This window comes from Elephas maximus, chromosome 23 (assembly GCF_024166365.1).
Source record: "Elephas maximus indicus isolate mEleMax1 chromosome 23, mEleMax1 primary haplotype, whole genome shotgun sequence".
NCBI lineage: Eukaryota > Metazoa > Chordata > Mammalia > Proboscidea > Elephantidae > Elephas > Elephas maximus.
The window spans coordinates 10,784,728-10,812,379 of NC_064841.1; the positions used below are offsets into that span (position 1 = coordinate 10,784,728).

Sequence of the window (27,652 nt, forward strand, 5' to 3'; positions counted from 1 at the left end):
CCCAATTCATAGTAGTATTTATATATTTTTTTAGTAAAGTTAATATTTGGACATATTAAATCCTAAAAATAAAAAGTGGTTATTTATCACTGTGATAGGGTCTAGCTGAAGTATTTTTCTGCCACAATCTATGAGCAAGTTTGATACTACATGATCTTGAATATTACCTTGTTAAACAGTGCTAATCAGTAGAGAAAGTCTGAATAATTCTCAAAGGAAAAAAAAAAAAAACCAAGCCCGTTGCCATCAAGTCAATTTTGACTTATAGCAACTCTAAGGACAGAGTAGAACTGCCCCATAGGGTTTCCAAGGAGCTGCTGGTGGATTCGAACTGCCAAACTTTTGGTTAGCAGCCAAGTGCTTAACCATTACACCACTAGGGTTTCCACCAATACTGCAATACTATTAACGTGGCGATAACTGATCATAATTTAATAATGCTAAAGAACACACTTGAAATAGTTAATCTTTAAAAAAAAAAGTTCCACAATTCAAATATTTCTCAAATTCAGACTTAGTATCCCCTCCCTTATCTTAGTTCCAACTGGTGAGGTTAGGTTTAACTACACCTGTTTCCGTAATTCACATTGGGTTCAGAAAATTTACCACTAGCCAATCTGAGTCAATCAATATATTCAGACTGCAGTAGTCACCTAGATGAAATCAAAGACTTTCAATTAAACAAGGTTAAAAAGACAGGGCAGAACCAATATAACTATGAGCATTAAAATGCCAAGGACAAATCAGGCGACACCTTGATGAGATGATCCAAGTTATATCACCAAGGAGGGGCACAGCGATATCACAGGCCTCCAGAAGTGATACCCTGAAAGGGACGCAGGATCACCTGTGCATTCTAGGAGAGGATGCAGAGCCTGAATCTAATCACGAAAAAACATCAGACAAACTCAAAATGAGGAACGGGGACATGCGAGGGGGCGGGGCCAAGATGGTGGACTAGGTGGACGCTACCGTGGATCCCTCTTGCAACAAAGACTTGGAAAAACAAGGAAATCGATCACATACATAACAATCTACGAACTCTGAACGACAAGCACAGACTTAGAGACGGAAAACGAACAAATACGGGCAGACAGCGACCGTTTTCAGAACCAGGAGCCAGCGTACCAGCCGACTACTTGGAAAATCTAGTTTCCCAGTGATGGCTCAGAGACAGCAGTCCATACCAAACCACATAAAGAAACAGACCATGACAGCTTCTCCAACCCCCCAAACAAAAGAATCAAAATCTTTCCCAAATGAAGATACAATCCTGGAATTATCAGAATATAAAAAACTAATTTACAGAATGCTTAAAGATATCATAAATGAAATTAGGATAAATGCAGAAAAAGCCAAGGAACACACTGATAAAACTGTTGAAGAACTCAGAAAGATTATTCAAGAACATAGTGGAAAAATTAACAAGTTGCAAGAATCCACAGAGAGACAGCATGTAGAAATCCAAAAGATTAACAATAAAATTACAGAATTTGACAACGCAATAGAAAGTCAGAGGAGCAGACTCGAGCAATTAGAATGTAGACTGGGACTTCTGGAGGACCAGGGAAACAACACCAACATAGCTGAAAAAAAATCAGATAAAAGAATTTAAAAAAATGAAGAAACCCTAAGAATCATGTGGGATTCTATCAAGAAGGATAACTTGCGAGTGATTGGAGTCCCAGAACAGGGAGGGGGGACAGAAAACACAGAGAAAATAGTTGAAGAAATCCTGACACAAAACTTCCCTGACATCATAAAGACAAAAGGATATCTATCCAAGATGCTCATCGAACCCCATTTAAGACTGATCCAAAAAGAAAAACACCAAGACATATTATCATCAAACTTGCCAAAACCAAAGACAAACAGAAAATTTTAAAAGCAGCCAGGGAGAAAAGAAAGGTTTCCTTCAAGGGAGAATCAATAAGTTCAGACTACTCAGCAGAAACCATGCAGGCAAGAAGGGAACGGGATGACGTATACAGAGCACTGAAAGAGAAAAACTGCCAACCAAGGATCATATATCCAGCAAAACTCTCTCTGAAATATGAAGGAGAAATTAAGATATTTACAGATAAACACAAGTTTAGAGAATTTGCAAAAACTAAACCAAGACTGCAAGAAATGCTAAAGGAGATTGTTTGGCCGGATGACCAATAATATCAGGTACCAGCACAATACAAGGTCACAAAACAGAATGTCCTGATATCAACGCAACTCAAATAGGGAAAGCACAAAAACAAACAAATTAAGACTAATTCTAAAAAATAAATAAATAAACAAAATAATACACACAACAGGAAATCATGGAAATCAATAGAGAAACGATCACAATAATCAAAAAGAGGGACTAAATATAGGAGGCATTGAACTGCCAGATGGAGAGTGATACAAGGCGATATAGAAGGATACAAGTTAGGTTTTTACTTAGAAAAATAGGGGTAAATAAAAAGGTAACCACAAAAAGGAATATCAATTCCATAACTCAAGAAAAACGTAATGACTCAATAAACACAAAGTTAAACATTATGAAAATGAGGATCTCACAAGCTACTAAGAAAAACGTCTCAGCACAAAAAAGCATGTGGAAAAATGAAATGGCCAACAACACACATGAAAAGGCATCAAAATGACAGCACTAAAAACTTATTTATCTATAATTACGCTGAATGTAAATGGACTAAATGCACCAATAAAGAGACAGAGAGTCACAGACTGGATAAAAAAACACGATCCATCTATATGCTGCCTACAAGAGACACACCTTAGACTTAGAGACACAAACAAACTAAAACTCAAAGGATGGAAAAAAATATATCAAGCAAACAATAAGCAAAAAAGAAGAGGAGTAGCAATATTAATTTCTGACAAAATAGACTTTAGACTTAAATCCGCCACAAAGGATAAAGAAGGACACTATATAATGATAAAAGGGACAATTGATCAGGAAGACATAACCATATTAAATATTTACGCACCTAATGACAGGGCTGCAAGATACATAAATCAAATTTTAACAGAATTGAAAAGTGAGATAGACACCTCCACATATATAGTAGGAGACTTCAACACACCACTTTCGGAGAAGGACAGGACATCCAGTAAGAAGCTCAATAGAGACACGGAAGACCTACTTACAACAATCAACCAACTTGACCTCATTGACTTATACAGAACTCTCCACCCAACTGCTGCAAAATATACTTTTTTTTCTAGTGCACATGGAACATTCTCTAAAATAGACCACATATTAGGTCATAAAACAAATCTTTCCAGAATCCAAAACATCGAAATATTACAAAGCATCTTCTCAGACCACAAGGCAATGAAGCTAGAAATCAATAACAGAAAAACTAGGGAAAAGAAATCAAATACTTGGAAAATGAACAATACCCTCCTGAAAAAAGACTGGGTTATAGAAGACATCAAGGAGGGAATAAGGAAATTCTTAGAAAGCAATGAGAATGAAAATACTTCCTATCAAAACCTCTGGGACACAGCAAAAGCAGTGCTCAGAGGCCAATTTATATCGATAAATGCACACATACAAAAAGAAGAAAGAGCCAAATCAGAGAACTGTCCCGAAAACTTGAACAAATAGAAAGTGAGCAACAAAAGAACCCATCAGCCACCAGAAGAAAACAAATAATAAAAATTAGAGCTGAACTAAATGAATTAGAGAACAGAAAAACAATTGAAAGAATTAACAAAGCCAAAAGCTGGTTCTTTGAAAAAATTAACAAAATTGATAAACCACTGGCTAGACTGACTAAAGAAAAACAGGAAAGGAAACAAATAACCCGAATAAGAAACGAGAATGACCACATCACAACAGAACCAAATGAAATCAAAAGAATCATATCAGATTACTACATAAAATTATACTCTAACAAATTTGAAAACCTAGAAGAAATGGATAAATTCTTGGAACAATACTACCTACCTAAACTAACACATTCAGAAGTAGAACAACTAAATAGACCCATAACAAAAAAAGAGATTGAAACGGTAATCAAAAAACTTCCAACAAAAAAAAGTCCTGGCCCAGATGGCTTCACTGCAGAGTTCTACCAAACCTTCAGAGACGACTTAACACCATTACTATTGAAGGTATTTCAAAGTATAGAAAAAGACGGAATACTACCCAACTCATTCTATGAAGCTACCATCTCCCTAACACCAAAACCAGGTAAAGACATTACAAAAAAAGAAAATTTTAGACCTATATCCCTCATGAACATAGATGCAAAAATCCTCAACAAAATTCTAGCCAATAGAATCCAACAACACATCAAAAAAATAAGTCACCATGATCAAGTGGGATTTATACCAGGTATGCAAGGCTGGTTTAATATCAGAAAAACCATTAATGTAATCCATCACATAAATAAAACAAAAGATAAAAACCACATGATCTTATCAATAGATGCAGAAAAGGCATTTGACAAAGTTCAACACCCATTTATGATAAAAACTCTAACCAAAATAGGAATTGAAGGAAAATTCCTCAACATAATAAAGGGCATATATGCAAAGCCAACGGCCAATATCACTCTAAATGGAGAGAACCTGAAAGCATTTCCCTTGAGAACGGGAACCAGACAAGGATGCCCTTTATCACCGCTCTTATTCAACATCGTACTTGAAGTCCTAGCCAGGGCAATTAGGCTAGACAAAGAAATAAAGGGTATCCAGATTGGTAAGGAGGAAGTAAAGCTATCACTATTTGCAGATGACATGATCGTATACATGGAAAACCCTAAGGAATCCTCCAGAAAACTACTGAAACTAATAGAAGAGTTTGGAAGAGTCTCAGGATATAAAATAAACATACAAAAATCACTTGGATTCCTCTGCATCAACAAAAAGAACACCGAAGAGGAAATAACCAAATCAATACCATTCACAGTAGCCCCCAAGAAGATAAAATACTTAGGAATAAATCTTACCAAGTATGTAAAAGACCTATACAAAGAAAACTATAAAACTCTGCTACAAGAAATTCAAAAGGACATACTTAAGTGGAAAAACATACCCTGCTCATGGATAGGAAGACTTAACATAGTAAAAATGTCTATTCTACCAAAAGCCATTTATACATATAACTCACTTCCAATCCAAATACCAATGTCATACTTTAAGGGGATAGAGAAACAAATCACTAATTTCATATGGAAAGGAAAGAACCCCCGGATAAGCAAAACATTACTGAAAAAGAAGAAGAAAGTGGGAGGCCTCACCCTACCTGATTTCAGAACCTATTATATAGCTACAGTAGTCAAAACAGCCTGGTACTGGTACAACAACAGGCACATAGACCAATGGAACAGAATTGAGAATCCAGATATAAATCCATCCACGTATGAGCAGCTGATATTTGACAAAGGACCAGTGTCAGTCATTGGGGAAATAATAGTCTTTTTAACAAATGGTGCTGGCATACCTGGATATCCATTTGCAAAAGAATGAAACAGGACCCATACCTCACACCATGCACAAAAACTAACTCCAAGTGGATCAAAGACCTAAACATAAAGACTAAAACGATAAAATCATGGAAGAAAAAATAGGATCTACCCTAGGAGCCCTAATACAGGGCATAAACAGAATACAAAACATTACCAAAAATGATGAAGAGAAACCAGATAACTGGGAGCTCCTAAAAATCAAACACCTATGCTCATCTAAAGACTTCACCAAAAGAGTAAAAAGACCACCTACAGACTGGGAAAGAATATTCAGCTATGACATCTCAGACCAGCGCCTGATCTCTAAAATCTACATGATTCTGTCAAAACTCAACCACAAAAAGACAAACAACCCAATCAAGAAGTGGGCAAAGGATATGAACACACATTTCACTAAGGAAGATATTCAGGCAGCCAACAGATACATGAGAAAATGCTCCCGATCATTAGCCATTAGAGAAATGCAAATTAAAACTACGATGAGATTCCATCTCACACCAACTAGACTGGCATTAATTCAAAAAACACAAAATAATAAATGTTGGAGAGGCTGCGGAGAGATTGGAACTCTCATACACTGCTGGTGGGATTGTAAAATGGTACAACCACTTTGGAAATCCATCTGGCGTTATCTTAAACAGTTAGAAATAGAACTACCATACAACCCAGAAATCCCACTCCTCGGAATATACCCTAAAGACACAAGAGCCTTCACACAAACAGATATATGCACACCCATGTTTATTGCAGCTCTGTTTACAATAGCAAAAAGCTGGAAGCAACCAAGATGTCCATCAACGGACGAATGGGTAAATAAATTGTGGTATATTCACACAATGGAATACTACGCATCGATAAAGAACAGTGACGAATCTCTGAAACATTTCATAACATGGAGGAATCTGGAAGGCATTATGCTGAGCGAAATGAGTCAGTTGCAAAAGGACAAATATTGTATAAGACCACTATTATAAGATCTTGAGAAATAGAAAAAACGGAGAAGAACACATACTTATGTGGTTACAAAGAGGGGAGGGAGGGGGGGAGGGAGAGGGCTTTTTATTGATCAATCTGTAGATAAGAACTGCTTTGGGTGAAGGGAAAGACAACACTCAAAACAAGGAAGGTCAGCCTAATTGGACTGGATTAAAAGTAAAGAGGTTTCCGGGACAAAATGAAAGCTTCAAAGGTCAGCGAAGCAGGGGCTGGGGTCTGGGGAACTTGGTTTGAGGGGACTTCTAAGTCAATGGGCAAAACAATTCTATTATGAAAACACTCTGCATCCCACTTTGAATTGTGGCGCCTGGGGTCCTAAATGCCAACAAGCGGCCATCTAAAATACATTAATTGGTCTCAACCCACCTGGAGCAAAGGCAAAGGAAGAACACCAAGGTCACACGACAACTAAGAACCCAAGAGACAGAAAGGGCCACATGAACCAGAGACCTACATTATCCTGAGACCAGAAGAACTAGTTGGTGCCCGGCCACAATCGATGTCTGTCCTGTCAGGGAGCACAACAGACAACTCCTGAGGGAGCAGGAGACCAATGGGATACAGGCCCCAAATTCTCACTAAAAGACCACACCTAATGGTATGATTGCGACTAGAGGAACCCCAGAGACAATGCTCCCCAGAACTTCTGATGGCACAGGACAGGAACCATCCCCGAAGACAAATCATCAGGCATGAAAAGGACTGGTCAGTGCGGGGGAGAGAGATGCTGATGAAGAGTGAGCTAATTAAATCAGGTGGACAGGGGAGAGTGTATAGGCAACTCTTGACTGGAGAGGGGATGGGAAGATAGAGAGAGAGGGAAGATGGCAAAATTGGCACGAAACGAGAGACTGTAAGGGCTGACTCAATAGGGGGAGAGCAAGTGGGAGAAGGGAGTAAGATGTATGTAAACCTACATGTGACAGACTGATTGGAATGGTAAATGTTCACTTGAAGCTTAATAAAAATTAAAAAAAAAAAAAAATGAGGAACGGTCTCAAAGGAAAAAAAAAAAAGGAGGAGAAGGAATAGCAAAAACTATCTTTTCCAAAATGTCCATGTCATGAAAGACAAAGAAAGGCTGTGGAAATGCTCCATATTCAAAGAGGCTAAAGAGAAGAGCCAATTAAAAACACTACCAAATCCTGGACTAGATCCTGAATTGGAGGGGGAAAAAGTGCTATCAGGACATGATCTGGTTGACTAACAAAACCGGGTTAGGAGCCCTAGATCAGATAAAGCATTGTGTCAACTTTAAACTTACTGAAGTTTATGACTGTACCATGGTTATACACTTTTTTTTAGGGGTAAAAGGCCATGATGTATGCAATTTGCCTTCCAAGGGATCCTAAAAAAGGGGTATGTGTGTGTAAACAGGGCGTGAGGTGACCGCAAGAGTGAAAAAGGACACAGCAAATGGGGTAAAATTTTAATACAGGCGAATCTGTGTGGGGAATACACAGATGTTCTTTGTACCATTCATATTCTTGCAACTTTTCTGTAAGTCTGACACAGGACGAGTAGGCAGTTGTCGCTTTTAGGAAAGGAATAAGAGTGCCCACCCTGGGCCTCCACCCACAGAATAACACTGCTGTTGCTGCCGAGCCCTGAGACATGTGCTAACACCTCAGAGAAAGGAAAGTGAGACATGGACAGATGATCTATGATTTCCTTTGGCCCCATTTCATGATTCTCTTTGCTAGGGTTAAAAGTAAAGGTCAAAGGCTATTTATATTTAGATTGGCCAATCAGTCCTTTTAGGTGGGTGGGTATGAATAAGGGAGTCTTATTTTAGTGAAAGGAATTTCTACTGGCTCCTCCAACATCAGGAGCTGTGAAAATGAGAAGGTGGAGAAAGACACACACCCCACTTTCAGACAGAGCCCAGAAGCTGGTTAGCTGTCGCATTCTGAATGTGTGATAATTAGAAATTGATCTGTTTATCAATTTCCCTTGACATTTCTGCAAATAAGAATTTGAAGTTTGAAATCCCTAATAAAGGGAAATGCATGGAAGAATACAAGGTTTAGTAATAAAGTATTTACGCTTGATAATTTTAAAGGTTTTGTCCTTCACGTTTTCAATAACAAACATATAAAAGGCAAAGATAAAATTATATTACAGGGCACATGAAATACAAAGACATAATTAGTGATAACGACAACAAAAGGGGAGAAGGAAAGATATAGAGAACTTCTTGTATGTTACTGAGGTTAAGGTGGTACCAACTTACCCTAAAATGTCATAAACACAAGCTGTTAAACGTAATATTCATGGGAACCACTAAGAAAATATATAAAAACACACACACAAAAGGCAGAGAAGGGAACCAAAAAGGCTCACTACAATGAACCAACAAAACACAAGAGTAAGCAGTAGTAAAGGGCAAAGACAAAGAAGGCTTAAGACACGAAAAACAACAAAATGGCAGAAGTCCCTCGTTCTCAGTAATTACGATGAATCCAAGTGGACTGAACGTTCCAGTCAAAAGGCGGAGAGTGGAAGAATGGATGAAAAACATGATCCAATTATATGATGTTGACAAGAGACACACCCTAAACACAAAGACACAAATGGACTGAGAGTGAAAGGATGAAAAAAAATTCTATGCAAATAATAACCAAAATAGAGCTGGGATGGCAATATTAATATCAGAAAAAGTAGACTTTAAGACAAAATCTGTCAGAAAATATAAAGATGGACATTATATAGTGATAAAAGGGTCAATTAATCAAGAAGATTTAACAATCATAAATATGTATGCACCCAACATCCGCATATCTAAATAGATAAAGTGAACACTGATAGAACTGAAGGGAGAAACAGATAGTACGACAATAGTTGGAGACTTCAATACTGGACAGAGCATCTGGAAAGAAGATCAACAAGGGAACAGAGGACCGGAATGACACTATAAACAAACTAGACTTAGCCAGGGATATATACACAACACTCCACCCCAAAACAGCACCATATACCATCTACTCTAGTGCGCATCAATCATTCTCCAGGACAGACCACATTTTAGGTTACAAAGTAAGTCTTAATAAATTTAAAAAGACTGAAATCATACTAATTATTTTCTCTGACCACAAAGGATTAGATCTAGAAATCAATTAACAGGAAAAAAAAAAAAACCTAGAAAATACACAAACATATGGAAATTAAACAACACACTGTTAAACTACCAATGCGTCAAGGAAAAGAAATCAAGAGAGAAATCACAAATTTCTGAGAGTCAAATAAAAATAAAAGCACAACATACTAAGAGTTACCGGATGCAGTGAAGGCAGTACTAAGAAGTAAACTTATATCAATAAATTCCTACATAAAAAAAGATCTCAAATCAACAGCCTAACTTGACAACTACAGGAACTAGAGAGAGAAGAGCAAACTAAGCCTAAACCCACCAGAAGAAAGGAGAAAGCAACTGTCAGAGCAGAAACAAATAATACTGAAAACAGGAAAACAGAATCAATAAAACCAAAAGTTGGTTTTTTGAAAAGATCGATAAAATTGACAAACCTTTAGCTACACTGATAAAGAAAAGAAAGCATACAAATAACCAAAATAAAAAATAAAAGAAGGGACATTACAACTGACCCAACAGACATAAAGAGAATTATGACAGAATATTATGAACAACTGTATGGCAACAAACTGGATAACCTAAATGAAATGGGCAAGTTCTTAGAAGCACACAACCTAACCAAACTGACTCAAGGGGAAATAGAAAGTCTCAACAGACCCATAATAGCTGAAGAGATCGACTCAGTGATCAAAAACCTCCCCAAAACAACAACAAAAAAGCCCTGGACCAGAAGGCTTCATTGGAGAATTCTACCAAACATTTAGAAAAGAATTGACACCAATACTGTCTAAACTCTTCCAAAAGACAGGGAAGGAAGGAAAATTACCTAATTCATTCTATGAAGCTGCGGTGCAATGGATCGCTTTTGTGTGGCTTTTCTCACCATGGTCTAGTAACTCCCACCCAAGTGATTGGGCCAAAAACAAACCAAACCCAGTGCTGTTGAATCGATTCCGACTCAGCGACCCTATAGGACAGAGCAGAACTGCCCCCATAGAGTTTCCAACGAGTGCCTGGCGGATTTGAACTGCTGACCCTTTGGTTACCAGCTGTAGCACTTAACTGCTACACCACCAGGGTTTCCCAGTGATTGGGCAGGGCCGTGCAAATAAGGTAATCGTGGCCCACCAAGGGGATGAATCAATTTTGCCATCTCGCTGGGCTTGAAATGAGCCATCCCAGAGACAGGAAAGAGAGGACACCACCACCACCAAGGAAGAACAGCTAGAAGCAGAGAACGCAACCTTTGGTCCATGGATCCCTGCGCTGAGAGGCTCCTGGGACCAGGAGACAGAAAGAGAAAAGCAGTGGCACAGAAACAACAACAGGAGACGGCAGGAGACAGCCTGTAGGCTTCCTGGCCCAAAGAGCGAGAAAGCTGAGTGCCTTTGGGCAGGTGGTTTGCTGGCAGGGTGGAGTACCTCTGGGTGCTCACTGGCAGAGCTAAAAAGAACTCTGTAACACTTGCCCGAGCAGGGCATACACTGAGGGTCAGGGGGCAGTGCCTGTGCACACAGCTGGGAAGATGGAAGAACTGTACCCTGAACATTCCTGAACCTGAACTGTAACCTGTTACCTCCCTAATAAACCCCATAATCATGAGTATTGTCTGTGAGTTCTGTGTGGCCATTGCAATGAATTACCTAGCAAAGAAGTAGAGAGTGCTGTAGGAGGGACAGTTGGTGTCAGAGTTAAAGATGGTGGAGAGAGGAGGCATGTTTGACCTCTACCTCACAGGAATCAGCCTTTGGCTGTTGATCTTGACTCTCCTACCCCCTTGTGAAGATAGAGGAGGTCAGACACCACACCCCCATGCCATTTTTACAGTGAGGCAAACATAACTCTGATACCCAAACCAGACAAAGACACCACAAGGAAAGAAAACTACAGGCCAGTATTTCTTATGAATACAGATGCAAAAGTCCTCAACAGAATACTGGAGAACACTGAGAACAACTAGATGGTGCCTGGCTACTATCACTGGCCACTCTGAAGGGATCACTATAGAAGGTCCCGGAAAAAGCAGAAGAAAAATGCAGAACAAAATTCAAATTCACACATATACAAAAAAAGACCAGACTTACTTGTCTGACAGAGACTGGAGGAACCCCCGAGACTATGGTCCCCAGACACCCTTTTAACTGAGAACTGAAGCCACTCCCAAAGTTTACCCTTCCACCAAAAATGAGACAGGTCTATAAAACAAACAACAACACATGTGAGGAACATGCTTCTTAGCGTAATCATGTATATGAGACCAAACGGGCAGCACCTTCCCAAAAGCAAAGATGAGAAGGCAGAAGGGACAGGAAAAATGAATGGATAGAAACAGTGAGCTCGGGGTATAGGAGGGGAAAGCGTTGACACATCGCAGGGACTGCAACCAATGTCACAAAACAACTTGTGTATGAATTGTTGAATGTAAAACTAATTTGCTCTGAAAGCTTTCACCTAAAGCACAATTAAAAAAAACAAAACAAACAAACATCTCATGCACACATACAAAAATACTAGCAAACAGAATCCAACAGCATATTAGAAGAGTCACATACCAGGACCAAGTGGATTTATTCCAGGAACGCAGGGATGGTTCAACATTAGAAAATCAACCAATGTAATATACCACATCAACAGAAAAAAGGAAAAAAACCACATGATCATCTGTAAGGACACAGAAAAAGCATTTTATAAAATCCAATACCCTTTCTTGGTGAAAACCCTAAAGAACATTGGAATTGAAAGGAAATTCTTCAATATGATTCAGGGTATATATGAATAGCCAACAGCTAACATTATACTTAATATAGACAGACTGAGAGCCTTCCCTTTGAAATCGGGAACAAGACAAAGGGGCCTACTCTCACCACTGCTATTCAATATTGTTATCAGAAGTCCTAGCCAATAAAAAAAGAAGAGAAAAGGCAACCAGATTGCAAAAGAAATAAAATTATCCTTATTCGTGGGTGACATGATCTTATACGTAGAAAATCCCAGAGTCCACAAGAAAACTTCTAGAACTCAAGAGGAATTTAGCAAAGTTGCAGGGTATAAGGTCTACAAACAAAAATCAACTGGCTTTCTATATACCAGTAATGAGAAATCTGAAAGGGAAATTAGGGAAACAATTCCATGTACAACAGCATCTAAGAAAATAAAATACCTAGGAATAAATCTAACCAGGGACACAAAGGGACTTATACAATGAAAACTATAAAACACTGCTGAAAGAGATTAAAGAAGACATAAATAAATGGAAAGATATTCCATGTTCATGGATTGGAAGACTTAATATTGTTAAGATGTCAATACTATCCAAAGCAATCTATACATTCAATGCAATCCCGATGAAAATTCTAACACCCTTCTTTACAGAAACAAAAAAACCAATCCTCAAATTATGTATCAAAGGGCTAGAGGCCCCAGATAGCTAAAACAATGTTGAAAGAGAAGAACAAAGTAGGAAGACTCACAATTCCCGACTTTATAACATACTACACAGCTACAATAATCAAAACAGCCTGGTACTGATATAACAAAAGACACACAGATCAATGGAACAGAACTGAAAGTCCAGAAAGAAACCCACATTTCTATGGTCAACTGATTTTTGACAAGGGTGCTAAGTCCATTCAATGGGGAAAGAAGAATCTCATCAATAAATGTGCTGGGCAAATTGGATTTCCACATGCAGAAAAATGAAACAGGAACTATGCCTCACACCATACACCAAAACAAGTTCAAAATGGATTAAGAACCTAATTGTGCAAACTAAAACCATAAAATTCTTAATAAGAACAAGCAGGGGCAAGACTGTCAGAGGCCCAGCTTTCAACAATGGATTATATAATAACAAAAGCACAAACAGCAAAAGACAAAATAAATGGGATATCATAAAACTTAAAAATCTTTATTCATCCAAAGACTTTACCAAAAAACTGAAAAGATGAGCTACCGACTCAGACAGCATCTTCGCTAATCATGTATCTGACAAGAATCTAATAACCAAAACATACATAAAACTTCAACAACTTAACAAAAAGACAAATAACCCAATCATAAAATGGGCAAAGGACTCAAACAGACATTTCACCAAAAAGACATTCAAATGGCCAACAACACATGAAAAGGTACTCAGTGTCATTAGCCCTTCCAAATCCAAAAACCTACTGCTGTCAAGTCAATTTCGACTCATAGCGACCCTACAGGACAGAGTAGAACTGCCCCATAGGATTTCTAAGGAGTGCCTGGTGGATTTGAACTGCTGACCTTTTGGTTAGCAGCCATAGCTCTTAACCACTGTGCCACCAGGGTTTCCCATTAGCCATCAGAGAGATGTAAATCAAAACCACAGTGAGAGGCCATTTCACTCCCAGTGGGATGGCTAAGATTTAAAAAAAAGAAAATAACAAACGTTGATGACGATGTAGGGAAAATGGAACACTTATCTACTGCTGGTGGGAATGTAAAATGGTACAGCTGTGGTGGAAAACAGTACGGCAGTTCCTTAAAAAAAACTAAAAATAGAACTACCATATGACCCAGCAATTCCATTCGTAGGTATATACCCAAAAGACATGAAAGCACAGACTCAGAGACTTGTACACCAATGCTCATTGCAGCACTATTTATAATAGCCAAAAGGTGGAAACAACCTAAATGCCCATTAACAAATGAATGGATAAACAAAATGTGGCACATACATACAATGGAATGCTACTTAGCCAGTAGGACAAATGATGTCTTAATAAATGCTATGGTATGGATGGAGCTTGAAGACATTATGCTGAACGAAATAAGCCAATTATTAAAGGAGAACTACAGATCTCCTTTCATGTTTATTTAAAAAAAACAAGAAAAGGCAAATGTATTAGAGAACAAAGTTTACTAGTGGTTACCTGGGGCAGGAGAAAAGGGGAAAAGAGGGGTTAATGGTGATGGAAATACCACATTGATTAAGCGTAGGGTTTCACAGTGGATTATTGTAATTTCTGTCAATAAGTTGTACACCTGTAAAAAGCTGAATTGGCAAGAAGTTGTGTGATAGATATATTTCCAATAGCAAAAAAAAAAAAAAAAGGCTGCATATGTACCATCGGGAAGCTCACAGGATTTGGTCTCTTGGTTTGGAGGTTTAGGGTCATGGTTTCATGGGGCATCCCAGTTAACTGGCCTAATAACATGTTTAGTGTTTCTGCTCTACCTCCTAGTTTGTTGCACAGTGCCTGGGGTCTGAAAAGCTTACAACCAGCCATCCAAGGCCCAATAATTGGTTTCTATTCACCTGGAGCAACAGAGGAAGAAGGAGAATCAGGTATGGGAGGAGCATAATCTGTATGCTGAGCAAATAATCTGAGAAGCTGGACTACATGAAGAAAAACCTGGCATCAGGACTGGAGAAAGACTCATTAACAACCTGCGTTATGCAGATGACCTTGCCTGCTGAAAGTGAAAAGGACTTGAAGCACTTACTGGTGAAGATCAAAGAAGATAGTCTTCAGTATGGAGTACAACTCAATATGAAAAAAACAAAAATCCTCACAACTGGACCAGTAAGCAACATCATGATAAATGGAGAAAAGACTGAAGTTGTCAAGAACTGCATTTTACTTGGATCCACAATCAACATCCATGGAAACAGCAGTCAAGAAATCAAAAGACATACTGCATTGGGCAAATCTGCTGCAAAAGACCTCTCTTAAAATGTTAAAAAGAAAAGATGTCACCTTGAAGACTAAGGTGCACCTGACTTAAACCATGGTGTTTTCAATTGCCTCATATGCATGTGAAAGCTGGACAATGAAAAAGGAAGACCAAAGAATTGACCCCTTTGAATTACAGTGTTGGTGAAGAATACTGAATATACCACGGACTGCCAAAAGAATGAACAAATCTACCCTGGAAGAAGTACAGCCAGAATGCTCCTTAGAAGCAAGGATGGCAAGACTTCGTCTCACATACTTTGGACATGTTATCAGGAAGGATCAGCCCCTAGAGAATGACATCATGAGACTGAAAAAGGACATCATGCTTGGTAAAGTAGAGGGTGAGTGAAAAAGAGGAAACCCCTGAATGAGATGGAGTGACACAGTGGCTGCAAGAATGGGCTCAAGTATAACAAGGACTGTGAGGATGGCGCAGGACCAAGTAGGGTTTTGTTCTCTTGTACAAAGGGTCACTATGAGTCAGAACCAACTTGATAGCACCTAACAACAACGTGGAATGTGTGGCTAATCACCTGCATGAACAATTGCCTCCTTTGCCACAAGACCAGAAGAACCGGATGGTGCCCAGCTACCATTATTGAACATTTCTGATCAAAGATTCCATAGAATAGTCCTGATCAAAAGTGGAAAAATACAGAATAGAGTTTCAAATTCTCATAGAGTCTAGACTTCCTGGAGCCATGAGGTTGGATGAACCCCTGAAACTATTGCCCTGAGATAAATCTTTAAACCTTAAACCAAAAATATTCCCCTGAAATCATCTTAAAAGCAAATAATAATTTAGCTTAACTAGTAAAAAAGAAAAAAGGTCTGCCTTGAGCATCATGCTCTTTTAAGAACTATCTATATAGAATCAAACTGACAACAACAACTCGAAAAATAGGAACCTTATGGGGCAGTGAGTATGTTAACGGGGGAGGAACAACTCAGAAAAAGAGGGTGACAATGGATGCACAACTCGAAGAATGTTATCAATGTCACTAACTGGTACATGTAGAAACTGTTGAATTTGTGTATATTTTGCTGTGTATATTCTCAACAACAACCCAGTTAATAAAATTTAGAATGAAAACAAAGAATTAGAAGTTTGAAAGGAGTACCATTTCTTTGTAGAGTTGCATTGGTGGTGTCGTATTCACAATATATAAATTCCACCCAGCCTCAGCCACAGGAGGTGTTCTGTGCTTAACACTGGTGTCTTTCCTAGAACTAAACATAAAACAAGGGACAATTTTTATGATAAGGCATATTCTTAATAAATGCCAGCTTAATAAATGGCAAATATTGGATTAAAAAAAGAATTTATTTTTTTTTATTGGATACCTTGCAATAATTAGGGATTTACATTTAATCTTTCCTTCAGAGATTAACTATAGAGGATATTTTTATAAAAACATTAGTTTGAAATCCTCCATAGGCCTAGAGCATTTAATACTCTATAGCGCTCATGTATCCATAAACCAATCACTTCCAATTCATTCTACAATAAGCCCAAAGAACAGACCAAAAAACCCAAACCCGTTGCTGTTGAGTCCATTCCGATTCATAGTGACCCTGTAGAACAGAGGAGATTCCGACTCAGAGTGACCCTATAGAACAGAGTAGAACTGCCCCATGGGGTTTCCAAGGAGCACCTGGTGGATTCGAACTGCCGACCTTTTGGTTAGCAGCCGTAGCTCTTAACCACTACGCCACCAGGGTTTCCAAAGAACAGACAGGACCTGTCAAAAGGAAAAGATTTGGCTGTCAGAGTCCCGGAGCCCCAGCTAAAACAAACTCCAATAGAGACATGCAAAATGCTGCTAGGAAAACGTGTAAGACGTACGTAACTTTAAATCTGCTTAAAGTACTAGCTTTTTTCTTGCTTTCACTATGTGATATATTTTCTTTAGCATAGATTCTTTTTAAAATTAAGATCTTGACCTAACGAATTCTCAAATTAATTAGAATTTTTTTAAATCAACTAAAAAGTTCCGTACTTTTAAAATATCAAATGTCTAAGATGGCATATTATTTTTCCTCTCATCAGAAAGCTAACAGGATCAGTCGGTCTCAGACCACTCTGATCAGTTACCAAGTCAATCTCTGATTGTCTCTGTTGGTGGAACAAAGCACAACGCACAAACAAAAGCCAAAACCTACGTCTGAATTTAAATACGTTATATTCTTCTCTCAACCCAGATTTTTCTTGATTATGTTTTCCTTAGAGAAATGTTTAAAGCAGACTGCACTCCCTACCACTAAGTTCACCATGTAGAAAATGTTAAACAGAAGCATACCAAAAAAACCCAAACCCACTGCTGTTGAGTCGATTCCGACTCACAGTGACCCTATAGGACAAAGAACTGCCCCATAGGGTTTCCAAGGAGCGGCTAGTGGACTCAACCTGCTGGTCTTTTGATTAGCAGCTGAGTTTTCACCACTGCACCACCAGGGCTCCAGAGAAGCCTAACTAGTCTGGAATTAAGCATTCTATTATTCTAAGCAATCTAAAGGCAGAAAACCCAAGAGTTCACCAGAGATTAACATACCAAAATGAAATTTTATTTAAAGGTGGACCAGTACATGTCTAGAGATCATGAATGAGCCTTAAGGTAAGAAATGCACTGTCAGTTTCTTCTGAAACACCAAAAAAATAATCTTTAGATAAAAATGGGACCATTGAAAGGTCAAAGAAAAATAGTATACAACTTTGTAGTTTGGATAGCGTTAGAGGTTGTTCTCATTTATTATACAGAAAAGCATGTCCTTTAAGTTTTCACTAAAATACTGATTTTTACTGAAACTATTTTACAAATCATTTTCTCCTAAAAGTTCCAAGGTCAATTATGAAGGATATTACAGAGGCCTTAAATGGAATTTAAAATCTCCTTTGTCTTTCTCTGGAAAAAGATTGCCATGGAAAAGGGTCTGTTCATTCAAGGTATTGATTTAAAAAAGATGCACACACAAAATACCAGTAGCGATTCATTCCAGAAACTTTGACAGGAGTGTTTGGGGGTGAGGAGATGCTTACAGAAGCCTCTTCGGTGACTCTCTTCTTTCTGGGATGGCCTGAGGGTCTGCTTTGCTCAAAAGTATGATGTGGTTTTTGAAGTGACAGATGGCTTTCAAGCCTATGAAAAGCTGTATTCTCAGAGCACAGACATCCATGCTGACAGGTGGGCAGGCCTAGTAAAGAAAAATCACAAAGTTCACCAAGATACACATGCACATGAAATTTAATCGCCAAATATCAGTCTGTTTGATAACATTTCTTTTCTTCTGTCCCCCCCGCCAAAAATCCAAATTCCTATATTTTATCAGAGTTAGGCAGATATTTAAACCTATGTCACCAACTGTGATGGTTAAGGTTGTGTGTCAACTTGGTTGGACCATGATTTTGGCAGTTGTATAATGTTGTCGTCACTTCCCTGAGTGAGAGACGGCCTCTCCCTCTAAGGGACCATTAATTCAAGTAAAATGTGTCAGAAAGATAATCAAAGCGCTCCTTCTGTGAGCTCACAAAGCGGCATTGCCAGGCACCTGCCATCTCCTCCCTCCATCGACACTGTTCTTACTCGGAGGCCATCTTCATCGCCCTTTGTACAAAGTGGATGTAGGAATAAGCCCACCTACTTTTTCATTCCTAAGAATTGTTAAGATGCAGAGGACCCAGAATCTCAGAGTAAAGGGAGACAAAGACCACATGCCCTTTGGACCAGATCCTGTGAGGCTGTGAAAGCATTTTCAACACCACAGCTCCCAAAGCCCGAGGCAGAGGGCAGGCTACCCGACTAGGTGGCATCTAGAATTTCAGAACTGGTGGAGTCACAGGAAGGGGGGCCATGAGAGGGATCCTTACTGTCCCCTCCCCCACCTCCAGGGGCCTGGCCTCAGGGCAGCAGTCCCCCGCCAGCCGCCCACCTCTCCTCTTCTCTCCCTTCCTCTCTCTCATTTCTTCCTCCTGACTTTATAGACTTTAAGAAGACCCCAAATTATGATTTATCTTCAAGTAAGAATTGATCCCACTTCAGGCTACTACGCATCCTAAATTCCGCCATCACCACCTACGCAAATTTGTTTTTCTAAGTTTAAAAAAATAAACGAGGCAAAATGTGGGGGGCAGGAGAGACAAAATAGTAAGAGGTTGTTATCTGTCAGCTTTCCATTTTTACTAGAGGAATAAGATAAATCTCTTGGAAAGGTTATGTGTTTGTCTCCAACACAGAAAAACGTGAGAAAGCTGTGATTCGAGTGTCCTAAGAGGCTAACGGTAGGCATTAAACCTGGTCAGCGACTGTCAACCACAGGGGAGCCATGGAAAAAGAGTTACTGAGAACTTGGACCATGCTTTCCAGACAATGCTATCACGTATCACCAATTCAGGCCACTGAAATTGTGGCAGAGTGCCTTGGACACGCGAAGAACTACACGGGGGCTGGCTTATTAATTTAATGATCATTACTCAACAAGCATTTTTCTCAGAAAAGGCATTCTGGGCTCTAGGCAGACATAAACCAACTTCTGAAATACAAGCCATCATAATTTTGGGGTTTCCTGCAACAGATACCTTCGTAACAAACATATCAAACAGCTTACACTTCAGAAGTAAGAGAGCATCAAATGAACGTTATGCAAATGATCAGTATATTTCTGAGAAGAGAAATTCAAGGTCAGAAAACAGTATTTCACCAGTCAGTGGGTTATGTTTATTCTGTGCTTGACAGCTTTTCAGAAACTAAGCAAATTAAAAAAAGAAAAAAATTTTCTTTACTTCTTACTAAAAATGTGGTGAATGACCTGGCATATCCATTAGCCCTTAGGTTAAGATTACGCAAATACCGAAGGGTGTGGAAGGCTTGTAAACTGACAGAAGAATTATACGCGTTATCTATAAAAGTAGAAATACATCATTTTAATGCACTTTATTCAGTTTTGTGCTCTTGAATATATTGATTTCTCTACTGTTCCATTAATAGCGCTATACAATGGCTATTTGTATTTCTGTAAAAAAAAAAAAATCCTGATATTCTCTCTATTGATAATTACTGGCGATTGGAATGCGAAAGTTGGAAATGAAGAAGGATCGGTGGTTGGAAAATATGGCCTTGGTGATAGAAACAATGCTGGAGGTCAAATGATAGAATTTTGCAAGACCAACGACTTCTTCATTGCAAATACCTTCTTTCACCAACGTAAACGGCGACTATACACATTGACCTCGCCAGATGGAGCACACAAAAATCAAACTGACTACATCTGTGGAAAGAGATGATGGAAAAGCTCAATATCATCGGTCAGAATAAGGCCAGGGGCTGACTACAGAACAGACCATCAATTGCTCATATGCAAGTTCAAGCTGAAACTGAAGAAAATCAGAGCAAGTCCACGAGAGCCAAAATATGACCCTGAGTACATCCCACCTGAATTTAGAGACCATCTGAAGCATAGATTTGACGCACTGAACATTAGTGACTGAAGACCACACGAGTTGTGGAATGACATCAAGGACATCATACATGAAGAAAGCAAGAGGTCACTGAAAAGACCAGAAAGAAAGAAAAGACCAAGATGGATGTCAGAGGAGACTCTGAAACTTGCTCTAGAACATCGAGCAGCTAAAGCAAAAGGAAGAATTGATGAAGTAAAAGAACTGAACAGAAGATTTCAAAGGGCCTCTCGAGAAGACAAAGTAAAGTATTATAATGACATGTGCAAAGAGCTGGAGATGGAAAACCAAAAGGGAAGAACACACTCAGTGTTTCTCAAACTGAAAGAACTGAAGAAAAAATTCAAGCCTCGAGTTGCAATGGTGAAGGATTCTATGGGGAAAATATTAAATGAAGCAGGAAGCATCAAAAGAAGATGGAAGGAATACGCAGAGTCATTATGCCAAAAAGAATTAGTCGATGTTCAACCATTTCAAGAGGTGGCAAGAACTGATGGTACTGAAGTAAGAAGTCCAAGCTGCTCTGAAGGCATTGGCAAAAAGCAAGGCTCCAGGAATTGATGGAATATCAACTGAGATGTTTCAACAAACAGATGCAGTGCTGGAGGTGCTCACTCGTCTATGCCAAGAAATATGGAAGGCAGCTTTCTGGCCAACTGACTGGAAAAGATCCATATTTATGCCTATTCCAAAGAAAGGTGATCCAACCGAACATGGAAATTATAGAACAATATCATTAATATCACACGCAAGCAAAATTTTGCTGAAGATCATTCAAAAACCACTGTAGCAGTATACCGAGAGGAAACTGCCAGAAATTCAGGCCAGTTTCAGAAGAGGACATGGAACCAGGGATATCATTGCTTATGTCAGATGGATCCTGGCTGAAAGCAGAGAATACCAGAAGGATGTTTACCTGTGTTTTATTGACTGTGCAAAGGCATTCAACTGTGTGGATCATAACAAATTATGGATAACACTGAGAAGAATGGGAATTCCAGAAACCTTAATTGTGCCCATGAGGAACCCTTACATAGGTCAAGAGGCAGTTGTTTGGACAGAACAAGGGGATACTGATTGGTTTAAAGTCAGGAAAGGTGTGCATCAGGGTTGTATCCTTTCACCATACCTATTTAATCTGTATGCGGAGCAGGTAATACGAGAAGCTGGACTATATGAAGAAGAATGGGGCATCAGGATTGGAGGAAGACTCATTAACAACCTGTGTTATGCAGATGACACAACCTTGCTTTCTGAAAGTGAAGAGGAGTTGAAGCACTTACACAGCCTTCAGTATGGATTGCACCTCAACATGAAGAAAACAAAAGTCCTCAGAATTGGACCAATGAGCAACATCATGAAAAACGGAGAAAAGATTGAAGTTGTCGAAGATTTTGTTTTACTTGGATCCACAATCAACAACCATGGAAGCAGCAGTCAAGAAATCGAAAGACCCACTCCATTGGGCAAATCTGCTGCAAAGGACTTCTTTAAAGTGTTGAAGAGCAAAGATGTCACCTTGAAGACTAAGGTGCGCCTGACCCAAGCCATGGTATTTTCAACTGCATCATATGTATGTGAAAGCTGGACAATGGCTAACGAAGACCGAAGAAGAATTTACCCCTTTGAATTGTGGTACTGGCGAAGAATATTGAATATACCATGGACTGCCAAAAGAACGAACAAATCTGTCTTAGAAGAAGTACAGCCAGAATGCTCCTTAGAGGCAAGGATGGCAAGACTGCGTCTTACATACTTTGGACATACCAGGAAGAATCAGTCCCTGGAGAAGGACATCATGCCTGGCAAAGTACAGGGTTGGCGGAAAAGAGGAAGACCCTCAACGAGGTGGACTGACACAGTGGCTGCAACAATGAGCTCAAGCATAACAACGACTGTAAGGATGGCTCAGTACCGGGCAGTGTTTCGTTCTGTTGTGCATAGATAGGTTCGCTATGAGTCGGAACTGACTCGACGGCACCTAACAATGACATTGTCTTAATTATCTAGTGTGCTATAACAGAAGCACCACAAATACGTGGCTTTAACCAACAGAAATTTATTTTCTCATGGTTTCAGAGGCTAGACGTCTGAATTCAGGGCATCAGCTCTAAGGGAAGGCTTTCTCTGTCTCTCAGCTCTGGGGGAAGGCCCTTGCCTCTTTTCAGCTTCTTCTCCTTGGCCCTTTGCTAATCTTCATATGACATGGCATCTACCTTCCCCCACCTTAACTTGCTCGCTTGCAAAATTGAAACAGGCGAGAGATCAGGCTGGCTATAATTAAATAACCTCTGACTCAGGGTTCTTGGAATCTAACCCTAAGTGCAGACCACCATATAACTTTCTCTGCTGGCACTCGAGGACTACTTGTGACTGACAAACTAGGTGCTCAGACAAGATAAGTGGGCATATTTCCTATCCCTACATGCTTTACATGCTTGACAGCTATGAATTACTGACAACCCTCCTGAGTTGTTTTTCAAGTCCCCCACCAGGTGCAGAGCATGCACAGTAAAAATCAAGGTAACCTATGAATGACCTTCCACATGAGATAATCATGAACAAAGATCCCTTGCTGGGACTCGAACCAGGATGCAGAGATATCACTCATGTGCAACACCCCAGGACATGTCCTGTTTGACATCCCAGCAGCCTTTGTGACAGACTCCATCTTAGTTCCAGCAACCTCTCTGAGGAAATCCATCTCAAATTCCAACTGCATGTGCATTTGATCTTTATACTCCCTCCCTTTCTCCTGAAAATCTCCACCCATCTACTGAATAAAGATAATGTCTTTTTATAAGCCCTAAGAAATCCTTTGTTCAGGGAGAGACTGGAGGTTGTTAGCGTAGGTGAAAACCCCTCTCCATCTCTCCCTCGAGAGCCTTTTCCTAATAAACTTTTGTTTGTGTGGAACCTCTGAGCCTCTCCTGGTCATTCTTGGTCAGAAGAAGGTAAGAACCTAAGCAGGGCTTAGTCTGGAGCTGGGAAGCCCTGCCCTGTGACAAAATCTCCTTTATATCTCAAGAGAGATTGACTTAAAAAACACCCTATGCTAATACTGCCTCATTTTACATAACAAAGAAAACCCATTCCCAAATGGGGTTATAATGACAAGTATTAAAAAACCCTTTGCCATCCAGTTGATTCAAACACATAGCAACCCTATAATATAGGGCAGACTAGAACTGCCCTGTAGGGTTTCCAAGGAGCAGCTGGTGGATTTGAACTGCCAACCTTTGGGTTAGCAGCTGAGCTCTTAACCACTGCGCCACCAGGGCCCCACCACAGGTATAGGGGTTAGGATTTATAACACATATTTCTGGAAGACACAATTCAATCCATAACAAAGAGGCTACAGTTGTGAGCTGCTTTCTCTTCAGTTACACTATATGTACTCTTTATCAAACTTCAAAAATTATGTACCACCCCGGAACTCATCTTTAAACTAAGTAACAGTTTTGCCCAAAGAGTAAAGATTATCACCCTGGATTATTGTGTTTCTTTGGGTGGGGGCAGGGGGGGGGCGGAATCTAAAGACCAAAGGGTCAAGACTATTTTACAACATAAATGAGAAGCTTGGGTGGGTAGGGAGATTAAGTAAATGGAAGTGAAACAACTAGAACAGAAAAAAGAGGATGTTGACACATCTGAAGAAGGTAACCCATATCACTGATTACTACGGCAGCAGGCTCTGTTGTGTATATTTTCACCAAAAATAAAATTTAAAAATCAATCAATCAGTCAAGTGAATACTTGGGGGAAAAAAAAATACAACTATGCACTGAACCAAGTCTGAGTGATGTTTTCAAAACAACCTTAAAAACTGCCACCTAAACCATGTATCACAAAACGCTTAATTTTTATATCCCTAAGTTCTAAATGCAATAAACAAGACAAAGTGAAGATATTTAGTAATCCACAAGCTTAAGCCAGAAAGCAAATCTGCAAGCATTCACGTGTTCCACTTTGACCTTAAGGTTTCCCTGGTGCCATGATGTGGTCCTAACCTTCAGGGTGGTGTCCATGTACGGGTCTTCCTCCCGAGCTGCCGCTGCACTGCACCGCACGGTGAAACACTGCAGGTTGTTACTAAAGAAGAGGAGAGAAGCACTGAGCAAAGTGGAGGCCAATAGCTGGCAAGCCCACAATGGGCAGGTCTTCCCAGGTCAACAGCGCCATGGCGGGTCATGACAATAGACCACCACCACTTACAAAGAAGTGAACTGCATGGAAGAAACTTTCAGAAAGTGGGGAGCCAAAAAAGCACCTGCAATAGGACCACAATAACAGCAGAGCAGCTAGGACCAAAAAAGATGACCTTTAGGTTCTAGAAATAAAAAAAAAAAAGGTTCACTGACTGACCTCCACCTTCACTGATCCACCTGCTGGCTAGCGGGATACTAAGCAGCGGTGTAAGAACAAAGTAAACTGGTACGTCCTCTCCTAGAAAGATGGCCAAGATACGCTGCTATGTGAAACAGCAAGTTGCTAAACAGTGGACATGGTATGACTTGCTTCTGTCGAGAAAATAAATCATAGCAGTGTATGTATTATTTTTAAGTTTCATAAATATGCACCAGTCTGCTGAATTGATTGACTCTGGAGTGTGGGATTATGGGTGGCGGAGATTTTGGGGACCAAACCAAAAACCAAACCAAACCTGTTGCCATCAAGTCAATTCCAACTCAAGCAATCCTATAGAACAGTGCAGAACTGCCCCATCGGGTTTCCAGGGAGCGGCTGATGGATTCCAACTGCCAACCTTTTGGTTAGCGCAGACTGAGCTCTTAACCACTGTGCCACCAGGGCCCCACTGTGGGAACAGAAATTAGAATTTTTATTCCTTCCTTTTTGTCCCTTTCTTTTTCTCTGGTTTCTGAGATGCTGTATAGTAACCCAGGTTCTCTTGCTGTCTGGAAGATGCTTCTCTTCCTCCTCACTCCCTTCATAGAACCTGCACCAGAGTTTAACTACTATTCTCTGTCTAACACTCTTTGGGAACACTCACTACTTAATCGGTTTTTCAATGGTTAAACAAACAAAAAATACAAAAAACTCAAGCTTTCCTCTCTTCCTTAATCTTCAGTTATATATATGCAAACGCTACTGCACATTTCCTCTTGACTATTAACCTCGAACTCAAACGTCTAAGCCAAACTTCATCCCACGCTAAACCAACCTACATTCTTTCAAAAAAGCAGGCCCAAAACTACGGTGGGGTTTTAGACGGCCATTCCAATTGTTATCTCATTAGGATGCTGTCTTCCAACTCTCCCACTAAAGGTTCTCCCAACCACCCTTCCCTCTCTCCTTGTTATTTCCTACCTGATCCACTCCAATAGCTTACTCATCTCTCCTTATGCAATCCATCCTCCATAATGGCCACCACCATTAACCTTCTTAGAGTAGAGCGCTGATCATATCACTCTCTTCGTTCAAAACCTTCAAAATTTCCTCAGGTTACTATGGTGGCTGCACAACGCAATGAATGTAACTAATGTCACTGAATTGTACACATAAAAATGGCTAAAATGCCAAAGATTCTATTTTATATATATACATACACACACACACACATTAAGTATATACATAACCACACACAGAAAACAAATCCGTAGTTTAATTTTCAAAGCCCAAGCTACCTTACAAGCATTATTACCACCACTTCTCTCCTCCTCAGCTTCTTAACATTGAAAGAACACCACTTCACAACACTGTGAAAACTGGGAAGGTCAGTTGTCTCCACAAGGTTCACTTAAGCAATCAACTCCCACCCATAGAGTCTCTCTTTATGCCAGAGATAGGGAGGGAGGGAGCACCCGCACTAGGACTGGGTGTTAGAATCTCCAGGTCTGTTGTGTGTAGTTTGAAATATACGCCAGCACCTGCTGGAGATTCTGATACGATCAGAGTTGGGAAAAAAAAATCACTATCCTATGCAATGAATCATTAGACGCTCCAGCAAGACTGGATTACAGCTTTTGTTTACAGTCGTCCCTGCACTTATAAGGCCCTTCTCTTGCAATCTTCATCTGTCAAAATTCTAACCGGCTTTCAGGCCTCCCTTCAAACACAGCCTGCAACCTGCCCAGGGGACTCAGCCATAAGCTCGTTCTCTCCTCTCAGCGCCTGCATCACCTTCATGATCCATGAGGACGTTTTTCAGACACCTCCCAGTGTTCGTACCCTTTGAATGCATCTCTGGCCCTCTCTTACACTGTTGCTTCTGAAAGCAGGTAGCGTTATCTTATTCACGGTTACATGGCCAGAGGACCCAACACAGTGCCTTGAGCATCACCTAAGCTCAAAAAACAAGAAACAGAACTAAAACATTATGTGTTGCTGGCACGGAAGACAATGAAATCAAACCCCTGCTCAGGAACCCAGTTTACATGCCTGCGTAGAGGGTTACCGTCAGGAGCCATCAGACATCAGCCAGGAATCAGACACTCACCTGTGACCAATCCCAACCTTTCTGTGGCCGTTTCCCCATATCTACAAATCACAAGGAGTCATCGGATGTCTATCCGGCTCCTGGAAACCCTGCTGGTCTAGTGGGTAAGAGCTACAGCTGCTAACCAAAAGGTTGGCAGTTCAAATCCACCAGGTGCTCCTTGGAAACCCTAGGAGGCACTTCTACTCTGTCCTACAGGGTCACTATGAGTCGGAATAGACTCCACGGCAATGGGTTTGGTTTTTTGGTTTATCTGGCCCCTTCCCAGATTCATGATTCACACTGAAGGAATATGACAGCAGTGAGGAAAAAAATTAGGAAACCTAAAGGAAATCTCATTAGATGCCCTGACTGGTCCCACTGACTTTCCATTAGAATTCCCTGTGAAAATCTCCCCTCATACTTCCTTACAGAGATCACCATGCAATCTCAGAAAATAAAACAAAAACCTTGAAAAGCAGGTGTGGGCAATGAAAACAC

At 39.9% G+C, this 27,652-nt stretch overlaps 1 protein-coding gene across 8 annotated transcripts in view; it reads right to left on the reverse strand.

Annotated features, from left to right (window-relative positions):
• HPS3 (HPS3 biogenesis of lysosomal organelles complex 2 subunit 1) overlaps positions 1 to 27,652 on the reverse strand; it is a 54,625-nt gene that overhangs the window by 15,386 nt on the left and 11,587 nt on the right. For all 8 annotated transcript variants that reach the window (XR_007515088.1, XR_007515087.1, XM_049867489.1 and 5 more), the window contains exons 6-8: positions 24,726 to 24,807; positions 18,301 to 18,455; positions 16,385 to 16,493 (exon numbers count right to left, since the gene is read on the reverse strand). Coding sequence is in view for 6 of the 8 variants with exons in the window: in XM_049867489.1 (XP_049723446.1) it covers positions 16,385 to 16,493; positions 18,301 to 18,455; positions 24,726 to 24,807 (346 nt within the window). In the remaining 2 variants the exon portion in view is untranslated. The remainder of the gene's footprint in view (positions 1 to 16,384; positions 16,494 to 18,300; positions 18,456 to 24,725; positions 24,808 to 27,652) is intronic.